The sequence below is a fragment of the Monodon monoceros genome, unplaced genomic scaffold (assembly GCF_005190385.1).
Source record: "Monodon monoceros isolate NGI ecotype Baffin Bay Population unplaced genomic scaffold, NGI_Narwhal_1 Super_Scaffold_11, whole genome shotgun sequence".
NCBI classification, from domain to species: Eukaryota; Metazoa; Chordata; class Mammalia; order Artiodactyla; family Monodontidae; genus Monodon; species Monodon monoceros.
This window is the reverse complement of record NW_021703767.1, coordinates 129,723,508-129,743,433: the sequence shown is the minus strand read 5'-3', so window position 1 is coordinate 129,743,433 and position 19,926 is coordinate 129,723,508. Positions and strand designations below refer to the sequence as shown.

General features: G+C 38.2%; 1 protein-coding gene across 4 annotated transcripts in view; it reads left to right on the top strand.

The window, feature by feature from the left end:
* Nucleotides 1-19,926, top strand: part of DNAJC13 (DnaJ heat shock protein family (Hsp40) member C13) — a 122,653-nt gene that overhangs the window by 79,246 nt on the left and 23,481 nt on the right. For all 4 annotated transcript variants that reach the window (XM_029214355.1, XM_029214354.1, XM_029214352.1 and 1 more), the window contains 8 exons: nucleotides 940-1,124; nucleotides 1,557-1,631; nucleotides 2,833-2,952; nucleotides 4,790-4,969; nucleotides 5,890-6,057; nucleotides 8,049-8,162; nucleotides 17,214-17,330; nucleotides 18,475-18,652. In XM_029214355.1, coding sequence (XP_029070188.1) covers nucleotides 940-1,124; nucleotides 1,557-1,631; nucleotides 2,833-2,952; nucleotides 4,790-4,969; nucleotides 5,890-6,057; nucleotides 8,049-8,162; nucleotides 17,214-17,330; nucleotides 18,475-18,652 — 1,137 coding nt within the window. The remainder of the gene's footprint in view (nucleotides 1-939; nucleotides 1,125-1,556; nucleotides 1,632-2,832; nucleotides 2,953-4,789; nucleotides 4,970-5,889; nucleotides 6,058-8,048; nucleotides 8,163-17,213; nucleotides 17,331-18,474; nucleotides 18,653-19,926) is intronic.

The window sequence follows — 19,926 nt, the reverse complement described above, 5'->3', positions numbered from 1 at the left end:
AGAATGTTTTTTCAGGCTGTCTTCCACTTTTCCCAAAGGGGGTTTATACTCAGTAAGTTGGGATGGGGGTCCTGATCTGATAGAACTTAACATTAATTCACTCTTCTTCTTATGTATGTATGTGTTAGGACTACTGGGACCAGTTCCAAGGGGCTTTTTTTTTTTTTTTAAGCCATCTTAGAAATGAGTTAATTTAAAGCAGATTATTTGTCATCCTCAAAAGGCAAAAAGCTTTATGCTGATTTCAGGTGGGATGACAGAGATACTTATAAAGTCAAAGCCAATTAATTTACATATTTCTGCCTCGTAGGTTAGTTTAAAAAAAAAAAGAATGAAAAGAACAGGAATTGAGCACCAGTATATTTCAGATTTCACTTTTAAATTTGCTTATCAAAATATGGAATTAGCCAAATACAGTTAATAAATTAACTTTCTATTTTGTATTCATAGTAACAAATTATATTCAGTATTTTCAAACATTTATTTTATGATAACTGGTAAAATAGGAAAGTACTCCTGTTATTCAGAAAGCAGAATATAAAATATTCACTCATTTAAATCAAATGTTTCTATCTCTTTATAAAGAGGTATGGGTCTCTGGTGCATTGGCTATGTCTTGCTGTCTGTGATCAGGTGAAAAGTTATAAAGATCACATGGACAACATAGAAAACAGATATTCTGCAAAGGATCAAAACCACTATGCACAAAGTTCAGTTTTAATCTACCAGAAAATACTCTTTTTCTAGTGGAAACATTTTAGAAAAGTGAACCAAACAAGTTTGCTAGTTGAAAAGATCCAGGGGATTTGTACTTGGTTTAATTTCTTTTTATAAACTAGAATTAGGAAACATTTAAGATGTTGCATATTTTATTCTTTTTTTTTTGGCAACATAATTGAAAGTAGTGTCAAAATTAACTTAGAACCATGATTATTTCAGATTTACAGCCTTATAAATATGCAGGCTACCCCATGCTAATTAGGACAATAACAATGGAAACTTCAGATGACCTCCTTTTCTCAAAAGAATCACCATTGTTGCCTGCTGCTGCAGAGCTGGCTTTCCATACTGTTAACTGCTCAGCCCTCAATGCTGAAGAGCTCAGAAGGGAGAATGGAATTGAGGTAATATGGAATGACCTTTGTCCTTGTCTTCAAGCTAGTTTAGGCAAACTGTATGTCTCTTAGCAATAAATAATTCACCAAGTACAAATACAGTTGATACAGTTTCTTTAATTTTTTGCAACAGATAACAATATTCTGTATATTATAATACCAAAATTAAAATAAATGGAGCTTTATTTCATAACGTGAATTGGAGAATATTGGATTCAAAATTGGTGAGCTTAATATTACTTGCAAAATAGCATAGTGGGATGCTTAAAAAAACTTCAGGGTCCTTTGTTTACTTGTTTATTTAACAAATGTTAATTGAGCAAATACTTCTTTGCCAAGTTTCAGATATTAAAAGGTTATTAATGTTTTATCCCTACCAGAAAAGGCTTTTCAGACTCCAACTCAAAATGGAGAGTTAATGGCTGCCTTCTTTTTCTGCAGGTGTTACAAGAGGCATTTAGTCGCTGTGTGGCTGTCTTGAATCATTCTAGTAAACCAAGTGACATGTCTGTACAGGTAAGACTAAAACATATGGTTCCAAGAAAGTTACGCTAGACTAGTAGTTCAGACTTTAACATCTGTAAGAATCACTTGGAGGGCTCATTAAAACCTGGGTTGCGGGCTTCCCTGGTGGCGCAGTGGTTGGGAGTCCACCTGCCCATGCAGGGGACGCGGGTTCGTGTCCGATCCGGGAGGATCCCACGTGCCGCGGAGCAGCTGGGCCCGTGGGCCATGGCCGCTGAGCCTGCGCGTCCAGAGCCTGTGCTCCGCAGCGGGAGAGGCCACAGCAGTGAGAGACCCGCGTACAGCAAAAACAAACAAACAAACAAACAAAAAACCTGGGTTGCTGAGCTCTGCCTCCCAGGTCCCCTGCCCACAGAGTTTCTGATTCAGTATGTCTCTGCGGTGGGGCGTGAGAATATGCTTTTCTAACAGAATTCCCAAGTGATACTGATGCTGTTGGTCTGTGTATCACACTTTAAGAACCACTGTGCTAAATCATACGTAATCTGTTGGCTTAATTTTTTTTTACCCAGTTTCAAATATTTGTCATTTTGCCATTTTTGTTTCACTTATCTTCTATCCCCTTCCTTAATTTCCTTCTCTACCTCCCTCTCCCATCCCTAGTGTTTTCATTGGCTTCTTTTCTGTTGAATTCTTTAATAGAAAATCCATCAGGAGTTCATTAAGATCACTGTAGATGCATCTTTTTATGTGGCCTTTTGTTTATGCCAGCAAAATTTAGAATATAAAACAATCGAGTACAGGCTTTTGAGTTTCATCCTTATTTTTAAGTACAGTACATTATTAGAATTCTGGACAAAAATACTTTATTCCAGAGGTTGGCAAACTTCTTTTTATAAAGGGCCAGAGAGTAAATATTTGAGGCTTTCAGGTTATGTACAGTCTGTTGCATATTTTTATTTGTGATTTTTGCAACTCTTTCAAAATGTAAAAACATTCTTAGCTTTCTGGCCATACAAGAACAGGGTTGACTTGGCCTGTTAGCCTTAGCGGCCATGGTTTGCCAACCCTGCATCTATAGGGAATCTTAACCAGAAATACTAATAATTCAATAGAAATGTTCTGTTTAATTTTGGAGTGTCATATATACCATTAAGCATTATTCACGAATCTCCAGTGATTTGATTTCCACTGTCTTAAATAAGGAATGCACATGTGACTTTTTTTTTCTTCTCTCTTATGTTGTCTGCAGGTGTGTGGACACATAAGCAAATGCTATAGTGTGGCCGCTCAGTTTGAAGAATGCCGAGAGAAGATCACAGAAATACCTGGCATCATCAGGGATCTCTGTCGGGTGCTCTATTTTGGCAAGGTAGAGGTCATCTTTACCACTTTCTGCATTCAGTCAGCAGTGGGTTTTCTTGTCAAGTAGCCAGTCCCCAATTTATTAACTAGTTGTTTTCCTAAAATTATTTTCAAGTAAATTACATTTTTCACTGAAGCCTTGCTGTAAATGGTGGCTTTTGTTCCTGGGCTGGCCCACAAAGAGTAAGACTAGAGTGACATATCTAGAGGGAAGTTGGTCTCATGTGAATATTTGAACAGAGGCAGGGAAGCAAGAGAGAAGACTAGACTAAATCAATCTAATGAAAGTAAAGGACCACGTAAAACCTGAAACTTAAGAGTTGAGTCATTGCCTGGTGGAAAAGCTATAGGGATCTGAGAGCTTGCTGTTTCCTCCCAGTCTAGTACTGCCAAGGGAAGTTGTCTGTGGTTGATGTGATAGGTGGCTGGGAAGGAGAGTGATTTCTCAGGTAACTGGGCAGAGTGACAGTTGTGTTGGAATAGAACAGGATTAGGGTGCTGATCCAAGGCTAAGGTTCCTAGAAATAAGGAATCTGATGAAAGTAATGTCCTCAACTATATTTACTTGATGTCCTTAGAAGTGTTTAATGAGAATGCAAAGTCTGGTATAAAGAAGTAAATCTGTACACCTGCACTAAAGATATCATTGATACACTTAAGATCACTAGCACGTGCGTTGCTATTAATGCCTTATCAGTATTTTTAAAAATTAAAAATACAAGAATTGAAACAAAGAAAACTGTATTCCCAAGTCTTTGACACTAACTAGCCTCAAAGATAGTAATTCTGATACAAATCAAAACCACAATGAGCTATCACCTCACATTAGTGAGACTGGCTATCACCAAAAAGTCTACAAATAATAAATGCTGGAGAGGATGTGGAAAAAAGATAACTCTCATACACTGTTCACGGGAATGTAAATTGGTACAGTACAGCCACTATGGAAAACAGCATGGAGGTTCCTTAAAAAAACTGAAAATAGAGCTACCATATTATCTAGCAGTTCCACTCCCGGGTACGTATCTGGAAAAATGAAAACACTAATTTGAAAAGATACATGTACCCAACGTTCATAGCACTATTTACAATAGCCAAGACATGGAAACAGCCCAGGTGCCCATCAACAGACAATTGGCTTAAGATGTGTATACACATACACACACACACACACACACACACACACGCAACAGAATGTTATTCAGCCATAAAAAAGAATGAAATACTGCCATTTGCAGCAACATGAATGGACCTTGAGAATATTAGCTTAATATAATAAGTCAGAGAAAGACAAACCCTGTATATCACTTATATTTGGAATCTAAAACATAATACAAATGAATGTGTATACAAAACAGAAACAGACTCAGACATAGAAAATAAACTTATGGTTACCAAAGAGAAAAGGGAGAGAGAGGTGAGAAGGGACAAATTAGGAGTATGGGATTAACAAATAAAACTACTATACATAAAATAGATAATAAGGATCTACTGTATAGCACAAGGATTTATATGCAGTATTTTGTAATAACCTATAATGGAATATAATCTGCAAAAAAATCAAATCTCTATGCTCTACACCTGAAACTAACACAATATTGTCAGTCAACTATACTTCAATTTAAAAATTAACTAATTTTCTAAAAATAGGAATTCTGTGTCTTTTCACAGGGTTACTTTTAATTTTAGGCTTTAAAAGATATAGGATTCAGATATAAACTGGTATTGAAAATATAAGAGGAGGTAAACACAATAAGTTAGCTAGCTTGACATACATTGACAGCCTGTTTCTCTTGGGAGCTTTTTTTTAATCCTGTAATTAATTCCATTATTCTTATTCTCAGAGTATTCCACGGGTGGCAGCTCTTGGGGTAGAATGTGTCAGCTCTTTTGCTGTGGATTTCTGGCTACAGACACACCTATTGCAAGCTGGAATTTTGTGGCATCTGCTTGGTTATCTGTTTAATTATGACTACACACTAGAAGAGAGTGGTATTCAGAAAAGTGAAGAAACAAACCAGCAGGTAACCTTAACACTACTTTAACATTGAATTTGAACCCATACCGTAGGTTAATGCAAAGCAAAGCCCTAGCTCAAAGCCTCAAAGGCATAAACTGTTTTTCAAGATTATTAAGTTTATTGCTCTTTAAGCCCCCAAACTTTTTTGTTGTTGTTGTTGTTGTGGTACGCGGGCCCTCTCACTGTTGTGGCCTCTCCCGTTGCGGAGCACAGGCTCCGGACGCGCAGGCTCAGTGGCCATGGCTCACGGGCCCAGCCGCTCCCCGGCATGTGGGATCTTCCCGGACCGGAGCACGAACCCATGTCCCCGGCATCAGCAGGCGGACTCTCAGCCACTGCGCCACCAGGGAAGCCCTAAGCCCCAAAACTTTTTATCTTAACCACTTATCCCGGAAAGATTCAAGGCAAGGGAATTTGCAATAGCATATTCTGCACATAACTTAATCTTTTCTTGATTACTCAGAGTCACCTTTATTTTTGCAAAATTATGGTTGTGTATCACAGGGAGATCCTAACGGTGCTGTTGGGGCTAGCTCCCCTAAACACTTGAGAACTTACCTGATTTTTACAGATATTTTTTTCTGTCCTTTCCTGTTCACTGTCATTCATTACTCATTGTGATATGTGCCTGTAGCGATCAGATCTACCTACCCATCCCTATTCCCCACCCTGTCCCCCAATGTGCTTCTTCCAGTTATCTACAACATACCGTATTAGGTATAAATGAGTACATAGATTCTGATGGCCTTTCATATAAATAAAAGAGTAAGCTCTGACATCAGTGTTGGGGACTTTTTTGTTTCTTTTTTTTTGCTTTCTGTTCTTAATATGTTCCATACTGTTTTGATTCCATAAAGGTACTGTTGCCTGTGTAAGATAACAGATCTATTTTAATGTCTTAATGTCTTAATTTTTTTATAACAGGAAGTAGCCAACAGTCTTGCCAAACTGAGTGTCCGTGCTCTGAGTCGCCTTGGAGGGTATCTGCCTGAAGAACAAGCAACACCAGAAAATCCAACCATAAGGAAAAGTGTAGCTGGCATGCTGACCCCCTATGTTGCTAGAAAACTTGCTGTAGTTAGTGCTACTGAGGTATGTGCTTCAGAAGTAGCCTGGGTTTTTGATAAATACTGCACGATACTTTAGATAGTAGAGGAATATAACAATGTTGATTGCTCTCGGAAACCTAAAAATTGAAAATGCTCACATGCTTGTTCTCTCAACTAAGAAATTTGGTTTGTTGTTGTGGCTTGATGCTGATGTTATCATATCAGCTCTACAAGTCCAGTCTCTCTGTAAGGGTAGATTAACTTCATGTTTCTCAGCTGTAGAGCTCCCCATAATTCTTGATAATATTGAATCGGAAAGGAACAGGACAAGAGAGTGAACTTGGAATGGACAGACGACTGGGAGTCAGGAGACCCAGATTCTATTTTTAGCTGTTTGTTATAAGCTATAACTTACTTACACTCAGCATGGAAATCCTAAAAGTCAGTATATACACACATATGCATTCATGACAAAAATAAGTATGATCGTGGCAGATCGCCCAACCTCTTCTGTGAGAATCATTGAGAAACAATCTAAGGCTTAGAGAATTGACCTGTAGAAATCCCTTAAATAGAATATCTTGAAGCCTCAAATTGTAAAGGTATATGGGAAGACATTAGAAGATGTTTAAAGTATTTTAAGTGAAAAGGTTAAATCCCATTTTTGGTATTAAAAAGTTGAATGGATGGATCTGTATCAATATGTTAACTGTAGTTATCCCTGAATTGTAGGCTATTTTATTTCATTTTCTCTGATAATCATCTAATAGTTTTAGAAGAAAAAAAGCCTCAGTGTTCCAAATGTAAAATATTTTTAGAATTTATAAACAACTTATTTGTTTTTTTAATCTAATCTGATTGAGTCTGTTTTCTGGTGCAAGACACTGCCTTTCAGATCCCCTGAGTAAGAGAGAAGAGCTTTAGATGCCAATCTTGATCTTGGTTCTTTTTCCGGACTTTGTGTTCACCAGTGTGAAGTATTTTGCTGACTGAAAACATTCTTTCCAGAAATACTAACAAGTTGTTGATTAACTACTACAGGAAAGAAAAAAAAAAAGTAACACTTCAAAGTTTTGGCCTGGACTCCATCTGGATTTAATAAAATACTTATTTTAAACTGCCACTTCTCAGAGTTTTAAAATTTTTTTCATGATAAATTTTTTCAGTCATTTTACTTAACTGGTAGTTCATGTTTTGAAAACAAGGGTTGGATGTCTTTTTGTAAGATGGAGATAATAACCCACTGCTTTCCTCCTAGCACAGAGCTCTGTAAATGTAAAGTGTAAAAAGTTCTTATTAAAACATTTAGAGAATTCCTGGTATCCCAATGGTTAGGACTCTGCTCTTTCACTGCCAAGGGCCCGGGTTCAACCCCTAGTCAGGGAACTGATATCCCACAAGCCACAAGGCACAGCCAAAAAACAAAAAATAACAACAAAAAACATTTAAAGGAGAGTTAAATGTTTATGTGTACACTTAAAATTGAGGAGAGCTAAACAAAGGGAAAGCACCCTGGATGGCTAAGCAGGCATAAGCTATGTCTGCAGAACTACAAGGTTTGGCCAAGAAAACCGGAACTGAGTCTCTGCCCATAAATTTTACTTCCCTTCCTAGGAGTATGCTTCATAAAGACTTAGATTTTGTTTTCAAATATATGTATGTAAAGGCAGTCTGGTATGATTCTTTTTAAGCTTACATTTACTGAGTTTATAAAATGCTTTAACACAGGATATCGTATGTAATTTTCACAAAGCAGAGCAAATGTTAAGAATGTGAAGTCAAAACAGACTCAAATTTGAATCCCAGTTTCACCACTTAAGGGTTGTGAGACCTGGGGCAAATAATTTGATCTTTCTCAGTCTTGATTTTTCTCAGCTGCAAAATGGAAAATATTAACATACTTGGTAGAATTACTGAGATCTGTTATCCTTAAGGCACCTATTACGGTGCTTGGCATGTCATAGACAATTTTAATGAATGGTAATTTCAATATATTTCCTAAATATTATAAAACAGTAATGTTCTTTCTCCTAGATTTTGAAGATGCTTAACAGTAACACAGAGAACCCCTATTTGATATGGAACAATTCTACAAGAGCAGAGCTACTTGAATTTCTTGAATCCCAACAAGAAAACATGATTAAAAAAGTATGTTATTATTTTATAAATTACTTACTCTAATGGAATCTCTGGAAATATAACTTAGTATTGATGAAACAGAAACCCATTATTTTTCTATTGGGTGTTGATCAAGCCTATAGGTTTTGCTACCTAATATTTGGCCGATTTAATAATAGCATTCTTATTGTATTTAATATACATTAGGATTTTTTGTTGTGTTTTTAGTTACCATTTACATATTGCTGTCTTCTATTTTAACCAGTTTTTGTGCCCAGAAGCTCTGTTTTAATTGTTCTCTTTAGCCTCTTTTCCCCAGTAAATTAAAATTGCTTTCTGGTATCAAAATTGAATAATTTCTCCTGTCCTGCCACCTTCTAGAGGACAAACTATTAAGCCATGAGAAAAACAAAAGACAGTAAGTAGAATGGGAGCTAAGGAGAAGGCCTGGATAAAACATACATTAGATGGTTGAGTCTTGATTGTTTAGAAGAAGTTGTGTTTTGGGGTTTGGACTTCATTAAAGAGTAACCATCACTGGGTGTCCTGAATTATTCAAAATTTAGTTTTGAATACATTTCATGATAGTCACTCAGAGCTCTTCATTGATAGAAGTTTTGAGAATTACAGAGCTAGGGAGAACAAGTCTCAGATTTCTATATATCATCTATTCTTTTTTTTTTTTAACATCATTATTGGAGTATAATTGCTTTACAATGGTGTGTTAGTTTCTGCTTTATAACAAAGTGAATCAGTTATACATGTTCCCATATCTCTTCCCTCCTGCGTCTCCCACCCTCCCTATTCCCACCCCTCCAGGCGGTCACAAAGCACCAAGCTGATCTCCCTGTGCTATGCGGCTGCTTCCCACTAGCTATCTACCTTATGTTTGGTAGTGTATATATGTCCATGCCTCTCTCTCACTTTGTCACAGCTTACCCTTCCCCCTCGCCATATCCTCAAGTCCATTCTCTACTAGGTCTGTGTCTTTATTCCTGTCTTACCCCTAGGTTCTTCATGACATTTTTTTTTCTTAAATTCCATATATGTGTTAGCATACGGTATTTGTCTTTCTCTTTCTGACTGACTTCACTCTGTATGACAGACTCTAGGTCCATCCACCTCACTACAAATAACTCAATTTTGTTTCTTTTTATGGCTGAGTAATATTACATTGTATATATGTGCTACATCTTCTTTATCCATTCATCCAATAATGGACACTTAGGTTGCTTCCATCTCCTGGCTATTGTAAATAGAGCTGCAATGAACATTGTGGTACATGACTCTTTTTGAATTATGGTTTTCTCAGGGTATATGCCCAGTAGTGGGATTGCTGAGTCATATGGTAGTTCTATTTGCAGTTTTGTTTTGTTTTTTGCGGTACGCGGGCCTCTCACTGCTGTAGCCTCTCCTGCTGCGGAGCACAGGTTCCAGACGCACAGGCCCAGTGGCCATGGCTCACGGGCCTAGCCGCCCCGCGGCATGCAGGATCTTCCCGGACCGGGGCACGAACCCGTGTCCCCTGCATCGGCAGGCGGACTCTCAACCACTGCGCCACCAGGGAAGCTATTTGTAGTTTTTTAAGGAACCTCCATACTGATCTCCATAGTGGCTGTACCAATTCACATTCCCACCAGCAGTGCAAGAGTGTTTCCTTTTCTCCACACACTCTCCAGCATTTATTGTTTCTAGATTTTTTGATGATGGCCATTCTGACTGGTGTGAGATGATATCTCATTGTAGTTTTGATTTGCATTTCTCTAATGATTAATGATGTTGAGCATTCTTTCATGTGTTTGTTGGCAGTCTGTATATCTTCTTTGGAGAAATGTCTATTTAGGTCTTCTGCCCATTTTCGGATTCATTTGTTTGTTTTTTTGTTATTGAGCCGCATGAGCTGCTTGTAAATTTTGGAGATTAATCCTTTGTCAGTTGCTTCATTTGCAAATATTTTCTCCCATTCTCAGGGTTGTCTTTTGCTCTTGTTTATGGTTTCCTTTGCTGTGCAAAAGCTTTGAAGTTTCATTAGGTCCCATTTGTTTATTTTTGTTTTTATTTCCATTTCTCTAGGAGGTGGGTCAAAAAGGATCTTGCTGTGATTTATGTCATAGAGTGTTCTGCCTATGTTTTCCTCTAAGAGTTTTATAGTGTCTGGCCTTATATTTAGGTCTTTAACCCATTTTGAGCTTATTTTTGTGTATGGTGTTAAGGAGTGTTCTAATCTCATACTTTTACATGTACCTGTCCAGTTTTCCCAGCACCACTTATTGAAGAGGCTGTCCTTTCTCCACTGTACATTCCTGCCTCCTTTATCAAAGATAAGGTGACCATATGTGCGTGGGTTTATCTCTGGGCTGTCTATCCTGTTCCATTGATCTATCTTTCTCTTTTTGTGCCAGTACCATCCTGTCTTGATTACTGTAGCTTTGTAGTATAGTCTGAAGTCAGGGAGCCTGATTCTTCCAGCTGCATTTTCCGTTCTCAAGATTGCTTTGGCTATTCGGGGTCTTTTGTGTTTCCATACAAATTGTGGAATTTTTTGTTCTAGTTCTGTGAAGAATGCCAGTGGTAGTTTGATAGGGATTGCATTGAATCTGTAGATTGCTTTGGGTAGTACAGTCATTTTCACAATTGGATTCTTCCAATCCAAGAACATGGTATATCTCTCCATCTATTTGTATCATCTTTTAACTTCTTTCATCAGTGTTTTATAATTTTCTGCATACAGCTCTTTTGTCTCCTTGGGTAGGTTTATTCCTAGGTATTTTATTCTTTTGGTTGCAATGGTAAATGGGAGTGTTTTCTTAATTTCACTTTCAGATTTTTCATCATTAGTGTATAGGAATGCCAGTGTTTCCTTAATTTCTCTTTCAGATTGTTCATCATTAGTGTATAGGAATGCAAGAGATTTCTGTGCATTAATTTTGTATCCTGCTATTTTACCAGATTCATTGACTAGCTCTAGTAGTTTTCTGGTGGCATCTTTAGGATTCTCTATGTATAATATCATGTCATCTGCAAACAGTGACAGCTTTACTTCTTCTTTTCCAATTTGGATTCCTTTTATTTCCTTTTCTTCTCTGATTGCTGTGGCTAAAACTTCCAAAACTATGTTGAATAAGCATGGTGAGAGTGGGCAACCTTGTCTTGTTCCTGATCTTAGTGGAAATGGTTTCAGTTTTTCACCATTGAGGACAATGTTGGCTGTGGGTTTGTCATATATGGCCTTTCTTATGTTGAGGAAAGTTCCCTCTATGCCTACTTTCTTCAGAGTTTTTATCATAAGTGGGTGTTGAATTTTGTCGAAAGCTTTCTGTGCATCTATTGAGATCATATGGTTTTTCTCCTTCAATTTGTTAATATGGTGTATCACGTTGATTGATTTGCATATATTGAAGAATCCTTGCATTCCTGGAATAAACCCCACTTGATCATGGTGTATGATCTTTTTAATGTGCTGTTGGATTCTGTTTGCTAGTATTTTGTTGAGGATTTTTGCATCCATGTTCATCAGTTATATTTGGCCTGTAGTTTTCTTTCATTGTGACATCCTTGTCTGGTTTTGGTATCACGGTGATGGTGGCCTCGTAGAATGAGTTTGGGAGTGTTCCTCCCTCTGCTATATTTTGGAAGAGTTTCAGAAGGATAGGTGTTAGCTCTTCTCTAAATGTTTGATGGAATTTGCCTGTGAAGCCACCTGGTCCTGGGCTTTTGTTTGTTGGAAGATTTTTAATCACAGTTTCAATTTCAGTGCTTGTGATTGTTCTGTTCATATTTTCTCTTTCTTCCTGATTCAGTCTTGGCAGGTTGTGCATTGGTAAGAATATGTCCATTTCTTCCAGGTTGTCCATTTTATTGGCATAGATTTGCTTGTAGTAATCTCTCATGATCTTTTGTATTTCTGCAGTGTCAGTTGTTACTTCTCCTTTTTCATTTCTAATTCTATTGATTTGAGTCTTCTCCCTTTTTTTCTTGATGAGTATGGCTAATGATTTATCAATTTTGTTTATCTTCTTAAAGAGCCAGCTTTGAGTTTTATTGATCTTTGCTATCGTTTCCTTCCTTTCTTTTTCATTAATTTCTGATCTGATCTTTATGATTTCTTTTTTTCTGCTAACTTTGGGGTTTTTGTTCTTCTTTCTCCAGTTGCTTTAGGTGCAAGGTTAGATTGTTTATTTGAGATATTTCCTGTTTCTTACGGTAGGATTGTATTGCTATAAACTTCCCTCTTAGAACTGCTTTTGCTGCATCCCGTAGGTTTTGGGTCATCATGTCTCCATTGTCATTTGTTTCTAGGTATTTTTTGATTTCCTCTTTGATTTCTTCACTGATCAGTTCGTTATTAAGTAGTGTATTGTTTAGCCTCCTTGTGTTTGTATTTTTTACAGATCTTTTTTGTAATTAATATCTAGTCTCATAGCATTGTGGTCGGAAAAGATACTTGATACAATTTCAATTTTCTTAAATTTACCAAGGCTTGATTTGTGACCCAAGGTATGATCTGTCTTGAAGAATGTTCCATGAGCACTTGAGAAAAATGTGTATTCTGTTGTTTTTGGATGGAATGTCCTATAAATATCAATTAAGTCCATCTTGTTTAATGTATCATTTAAAGCTTGTGTTTCCTTATTTATTTTCATTTTGGATGATCTGTCCATTTGTGAAAGTGGGGTGTTAAAGTCCCCTACTATCAATGTGTTACTGTTGATTTCCCCTTTTATGGCTGTTAGTATTTGCCTTATGTATTGAGGTGCTCCTATGTTGGGTGCATAAATACTTACAATTGTTATATCTTCTTCTTGGATTGATCCCTTGATCATTATATAGTGTCCTTCTTTGTCTCTTGTAATAGTCTTTATTTTAAAGTCTATTTTGTCTGATATGAGAATTGCTACTCCAGCTTCTTCTGATTTCCATTTGCATGGAATATCTTTTTCCATCCCCTCACTTTCAGTCTGTATGTGTCTCTACGTCTGAAGTGGGTCTCTTGTAGACAGCATATATATGGGTCTTGTTTTTGTATCCATTCAGCCAGTCTGTGTCTTTTGGTGGGAGCATTTAATCCATTTACATTTAAGGTAATTATCAATATGTATTTTCCTATTATCATTTTCTTAATTGTTTTGGGTTTGTTATTGTAGGTCTTCTCCTTCTCTTGTGTTTCTTGCCTAGAGAAGTTCCTTTAGCATTTGTTGTAAAGCTTGTTTGGTGGTGCTGAACTCTCTCAGCTTTTGCTTGTCTGTAAAGGTTTTAATTTCTCCATCAAATCTGAATGAGATCCTTGCTGGGTAAAGTAATCTTGGTTGTAGGTTTTTCTCCTTCTTCACTTTAAATATGTCCTGCCAGTCCCTTCTGGCTTGCAGAGTTTCGCTGAAGGATCAGCTGTTAACCTTATGGGGATTCCCTTGTGTGTTATTTGTTGTTTTTCCCTTGCTTCTTTTAATATGTTTTGTTTGTATTTAATTTTTGATAGTTTGATTAATCTGTGTCTTGGCGTGTTTCTCCTTGGATTTATCCTGTGTGGGACTCTCTGTGCTTCCTGGACTTGATTAACTATTTCCTTTCCCATATCAGGGAAGTTTTCAACTATAATCTCTTCACATATTTTCTCAGTCCCTTTCTTTTTCTCTTCTTCTTCTGGAACCCCTATAATTCGAATGTTGGTGTGTTTAATGTTGTCCCAGAGGTCTCTGAGATTGTCCTCAGTTCTTTTCATTCTTGTTTCTTTATTCTGCTCTGCAGTAGTTATTTCCACTATTTTATCTTCCAGGTCACTCATCTGTTCTTCTGCCTCAGTTATTCTGCTATTGATCCCATCTAGAGTGTTTTAATTTCATTTATTGTGTTGTTCATCATTGCTTGTTTCATCTTTAGTTCTTCTAGTTCCTTGTTAAATATGTCTTGCATTTTCTGTATTCTGTTTCCAGGATTTTGGATCATCTTTGCTATCCTTATTCTGAATTCTTTTTCAGGTAGACTGCCTATTTCCTCTTCATCTGTTAGGTCTGGTGGGTTTTTATCCTGCTTCTTCATGTGCTGTGTGTTCTTCTGTCTTCCCATTTTGCTTATTTTACTGTGTTTCCGGTCTCCTTTTTTGCAGGCTGCAGGTTCATAGTTCCCATTGTTTTTGGTATCTGTCCCCAGTGGCTAAAGTTGGTTCAGTGTGTTGTTTAGGCTTCCTCGTGGAGGGGACTAGTTTCCATGTTCTGGTGGATGAGGCTGGATCTTGTCTTTCTGCTGGGCAGGTCCACTCCTGGTGGTGTGTTTTTGGATGTTCGTGGCCTTATTATGATTTTAGGCAGCCTCTCTGCTAATGGGTCCATTTGTGTTCCTGTCTTGCTAGTTGTTTGGCATAGGGTGTCCAGCACTGTAGCTTGCTGGTCGTTGAGTGAAGCTGGGTGGTGGTGTTGAGATGGAGATCTCTGGGTGATTTTCGCAGTTTGATATTACAAGGAGCTGGGAGGTCTCTTGTGGACCAGTGTCCTGAAGTTGGCTCTCCCACGTCAGAGGCACAGAACTGACTCCTGGCTGCAGCACCAAGAGCCTTTCATCCACACAGCTCAGAATAAAAGGAGGAAAAAGTAAGTAAGTAAGAAAGAAAGAATGAAAGGAAGAAGATAAAATAAAGTAAGATAAAATAAAATAAAGTTATTAAAATAAAAAATAATTATTAAGAAAAAAATTTTTTTTAATTAAAAAAAAAATGGGCGGACAGAACCCTAGGACAAATGGTGAAAGCAAAGCTATACAGACCGAATCTCACACAGAAGCATACACATACACACTCACAAAAAGAGGAAAAGGGGAAAAAATAATATGTCTTGCTCTCAAAGTCCACTTCCTCAATTTGGGATGATTCGTTGTCTATTCAGGTATTCTACCGATGCAGGGTACATCAGGTTGATATTGGAGATTTAATCCACTGCTCCTGAGGCTGCTGGGAGAAATATCCCTTTCTCTTCTTTGTTCGCACAGCTCCCGGGGTTCAGCTTTGGATTTGGCCCCGCCTCTGCGTGTAGGTCGTCGGAGGGCGTCTGTTGTTCGCTCAGACAGGATGGGGTTAAAGGAGCAGCTGATTCGGGGGCTCTGGCTCACTCAGGCCTGGGGGAGGGAGGGTTACGGATGCGGGGTGAGTATGTGGCGGCAGAGGCCAGTGGGATGTTGCACCAGCCTGAGGTGCGCCGTGCGTTCTCCCGGGGAAGTTGTCCCTGGATCACGGGACCCTGGCAGTGGCAGGCTGCACAGGCTCCCGGGAGGAGAGGTGTGGATAGTGACCTGTGCTCGCACACAGGCTTCTTGGTGGAGGCAGCAGCGGCCTTAGCGTCTCATGCCCGGCTCTGGGGTCTGCGCTGATAGCCACGGCTCGCACCCTTCTCTGGAGCTCCTTTAAGCAGCTCTCTTAATCCCCTCTCCTCGCGCACCAGGAAACAAAGAGGGAAGGAAAAGTCTCTTGCCTCTTCGGCAGCTCCAGACTTTTTCCCGGACTCCCTTCCCGGCTAGTCGTGGTGCACTAACCCCTTCAGGCTGTGTTCACGCCGCCAACCCCAGTCCTCTCCCTGCGCTCCGACCAAAGCCCGAGCCTCAGTTCGCATCCCCGCCCTCCCCGGTGGGTGAGCAGACAAGCCTCTTGGGCTGGTGAGTGCCGGTCGGCACCGATCCTCTGTGTGGGAATCTTTCCGCTTTGCCCGTCTACCCTTGTTGCTGTGCTCTCCTCCGCGTCTCCGAAGCTCCCTCCCCCCCCCCGCCACCCGCACTCCCCACCCGCGAAGGGGCTTGCTAGTGTGTGGAAACCTTTCCTCCTTCACAGCTCCTTCCCACGGGTGCAGGTCCCGTCCCTATTCTTTTGTCTCTGTTTATTCTTTTTTCTTTTGCCCTACCCAGGTACGTGGGGAGTTTCTTGCCTTTTGGGAGGTCTGAGGTCTTCTGCCAGCGTTCAGTAGGTGTTCTATAGGAGCAGTTCCACGTGTAGATGTATTTCTGATGTATCTAGTTTTAAGGTTTTCTAATAATTTCAAGGATACAAATAATCATGAGGCACAAGCAAAGCAGGGAGAGGTCCTGGGTCACCAGTGCAGCTCCTGTAGTGCTTTCTTGCAATCTTCTCTTCACAAAGACAAATCCACGCAAAATGGAACGATAAGCCTCGAGCCCACAGATGGAGACAAGGGGTCTTTGAAGGCGATTCTAAGGCAGCTTCGCATGGAGCAGCATAAGTCGGGATCCTGTAAAGTGTTGTCTCCCTGAGTCACCAGGGAAAGCACAGACTTAACCTTGTCGCCCTCAAAGACCTGCAGTGGGATGACCTCCACATCTTTGCCATGTCTGACAGCCTGCTAGTGTTGGAGGGTCTGCTGCAGAGGTGGGGGTGGCTGTGGCTCACCGTGGGGACCTCATGTATTCTTTTACCAGGAGAGAACATCATTCTCGCTTCATTTATTAGCCCTTTACAACTTACTATACACTTTTACATATTATTTTAGTCCAACCTAAATTTTGAGTGATTTCCACCTAAATCTTCTTGGGGCTATTTTTTTCCCATTCCTCTTTCCTATCATTTTCTTTGTCCTTGAATGGAAATTCTTCTTGATTTGTCAACCCCTCTACTATTACCTTGCCTTTTTATTCAGAGACCCTGTTTTCCAGCACTTTTCACTTAATGTATTACTTTTTAAAACCAGTCCAAATGTGTTCATTTCTTAGCTCTATCACCCTATATCTGACTGGGCCAAATGTTTGCTGAGCGGATGGAGAAGAGCCACGTGTCATACTTGCTTATGAACACTTCATTGGCTGACCTCAGTGATCTTTTGAAATATTAAAATGAGTTACAATATTGATCTTTGGATTAAGAAATAATGTAAATCTATGCCTTTTCCAGAGTCTATATTACTGATTACAAACATTAAAATTGCATTGAGTGCTGTGATGTGTATCCCACCACATTTTTCCCTCTGGAAAATGAATGGATCTTTCAAGTTATTTATCTGCTAAGTTATTAAACTGAATATGGATAGATTAATAAACCAGACACTAATGATTCCAATTTACCTCTAAGAATCTGTTTTCTTTTTTAAAAAGGGTGACTGTGACAAAACCTATGGATCAGAATTTGTCTACAGTGATCATACCAAAGAACTTATTGTAGGGGAGATTTTTGTTAGGGTCTATAATGAAGTCCCTACTTTCCCACTCGAGGTAAGCTCTCTACTTTTAATTTTGTCTGACACCTTTGATCATTTGTTATGGAAAGCTACTAGTTTATTCACACTGTATACATTGAAATAATACCTGTTTTTTGCCAAATGCTTTATACTAACTTGGGTATGTGGTGGGGTGACCATTGATAACTTATGATCCTCTTTATTTTGAATGTTAAGGAATTTAATTTTGTGGATTCATGAATAAGAATTTATTCCTTTCCCAGCTGTTTCTGATATTTTATGCATAATGCTACCCCACTGTATCATGTATATATGCCTTCAGCTTTACTGTTCTCTCATGGAAGTGTAAGGCCATTTACATACTCATTCCATCATGTTGAATATCAGACCACCAGACAGTAGTCCGTCTCTGTCCCATTTTTAGAAGAAAATAAGAAAATAGAGGTGGAAAGCAAAGAGAAGTTTTAGAAGATGACTGGGGTCACACCAGGTCATCTCTTGTGATGATCCCAAATCACTTCTGGAAGCAAATGATCTTCTTTTCCTTCTGTAGTGCTTGGAAATCATGTAGGAAATTTTTGTTGTAGTTTTTTTTGGAGGGGTGGCAAAGAGAATTTGTTGGTTGATTGGTTTGTAAGGAAGAAAGAAGTGAGTCTATTTCTCTAAAGCAAAGAGTTTGCTCTTGGAAAAAAAAGAATTTACTAAACTGTAACATTTACTATTTATCACAGAATAATATCTATAAATAGCTGCTAAGCAGAATGAGTTCAGTGATTTGTGAAATGTCTTTGAAAACTGTCTTTTGAATTTATAATCTAAATATATATAATTTTTAAATATAAAACTATAACCAAATTGTAGAAGTTACATATCATACTATCAATACCTTGGTAAAGGGAAGACATACTCATCTCAGAATTGTTATACTGAGATACTGATGGGAGTATATCAAATCTCTAATGGATTTGGACAAAAATGTTAAACACTTCCTAATGCAATTGGGTTTTGTCCCCTTTCTCCCCCTCTCCCCACTTAATCCATAGGTATATTCATGTGTATGTATAATTTAATCACTTTCATGGCTTGAAGTATTTTGTTGTTTTCTCTGCTGTGGAGTCTTTGTTATAGGTTATTTCTAAGGGCACACTCGTTTTTAAATATTTTTCCACTCAACTTAGGTTCCAAAAGCATTTGCTGCAAGTCTCTTGGATTATATAGGCTCCCAGGCCCAGTACCTCCACACATTCATGGCTATCACTCATTCTGCAAAAGTGGAGTCAGAGCAACATGGAGACCGCTTGCCAAGAGTGGAAATGGCTTTGGAGGCTCTGAGAAATGTTATAAAATATAATCCAGGTGTGTGACTATACCCTTGATGAATAAGATCCTACAATGGAAGAGCCCAAAAATTCCAGTTCTCAATTTTACCAGGGAAATGCAGGAAAAATTGTACTTGGTTATAATGTTATACTTTGTATAACATTAAGAGGAATTGACCCCATAGTATTTTTACCTCTAAATAATAGTCTGGAAAGAGGTCAGGTCACCATGCTTAGAATAATTCGTATCTTTAAGAGCATATGACTTTCAATGAGTTGAAAAGGCAGAGTAGCTTGCTAGTGTAAAATATCACATTGATGACATAAATTGACATACCAAGTATCAATATAAGGGCTTAAATTAGATTTATTTATTAGGTGATCTCATTTTTGTGTCTTCTGGTCCCTAACACAATGCCATGTTTTTGAAAAACTGCCTGAAGTTTTTGGTGTATAAAAACTGAAATAGTAAAGTGAGAATTGTCATTTTTAAAACATCTTTAAGAAGGACATTTCCAAGAACATTATCACTCTTGCCTGACTTCAGGGAGATGGATGGGTGAAAATCTGAAAGCTTCTTCCAATTCTAACTTTGATAACAAGTATAGAATATAAAACCTAAAACAATATATATTCAGTTTAAGTTACATGAAGACCTCAAATCTTTTTTATTAACACTTAATATTATCTTTCATGTACTTCTTTGCTCTTTTCACTATGTATTACAGTAATACATTATTCAAATAAAATAACCAATAATAATTAAATATTTAAGAAAATAAGTCATTCCCATGGTATATATACATGGGGATGTTTTTAAAGGCAGTATTATAAAATCTGAAGAAAACTTCATTTCTTATTTTTTGGAGTTGACATATTAGGTACAAAGGAATTGCAGTAAAGCTGGCTATTGATTTGGCACCTTCTTGTTATAATGTAGTTCTCAAGTGGCAGGGTTCTAACTCAGTCTTAATTAAAAGCCAGATGCTGTCACACTCTCCCCAAATGTAATTAGGCTGACTCTAATTACTGTAGCTCTACAGTCTTGAGGTAAAGAGTAAAAATACCACCTTACACTTAATTTTTGAGTTGTATTTGGATTGTGTGTTTGAAAAATTTTTTGTTTTTAGCCTGTGGGTTAACTAGGGGTGGGGATGGTAATGAAGACAAAACAAACCTAAGATAGTCTAATATCATTTAACTTCTTAAGATTTACTGCTCCTTGTGATACTTCACTCACTTTGTGTCACAAACGTTAAGAAAAGTTTACCAGAGACTTATAATTGACAGTAAACAAAATGTATATCAGTT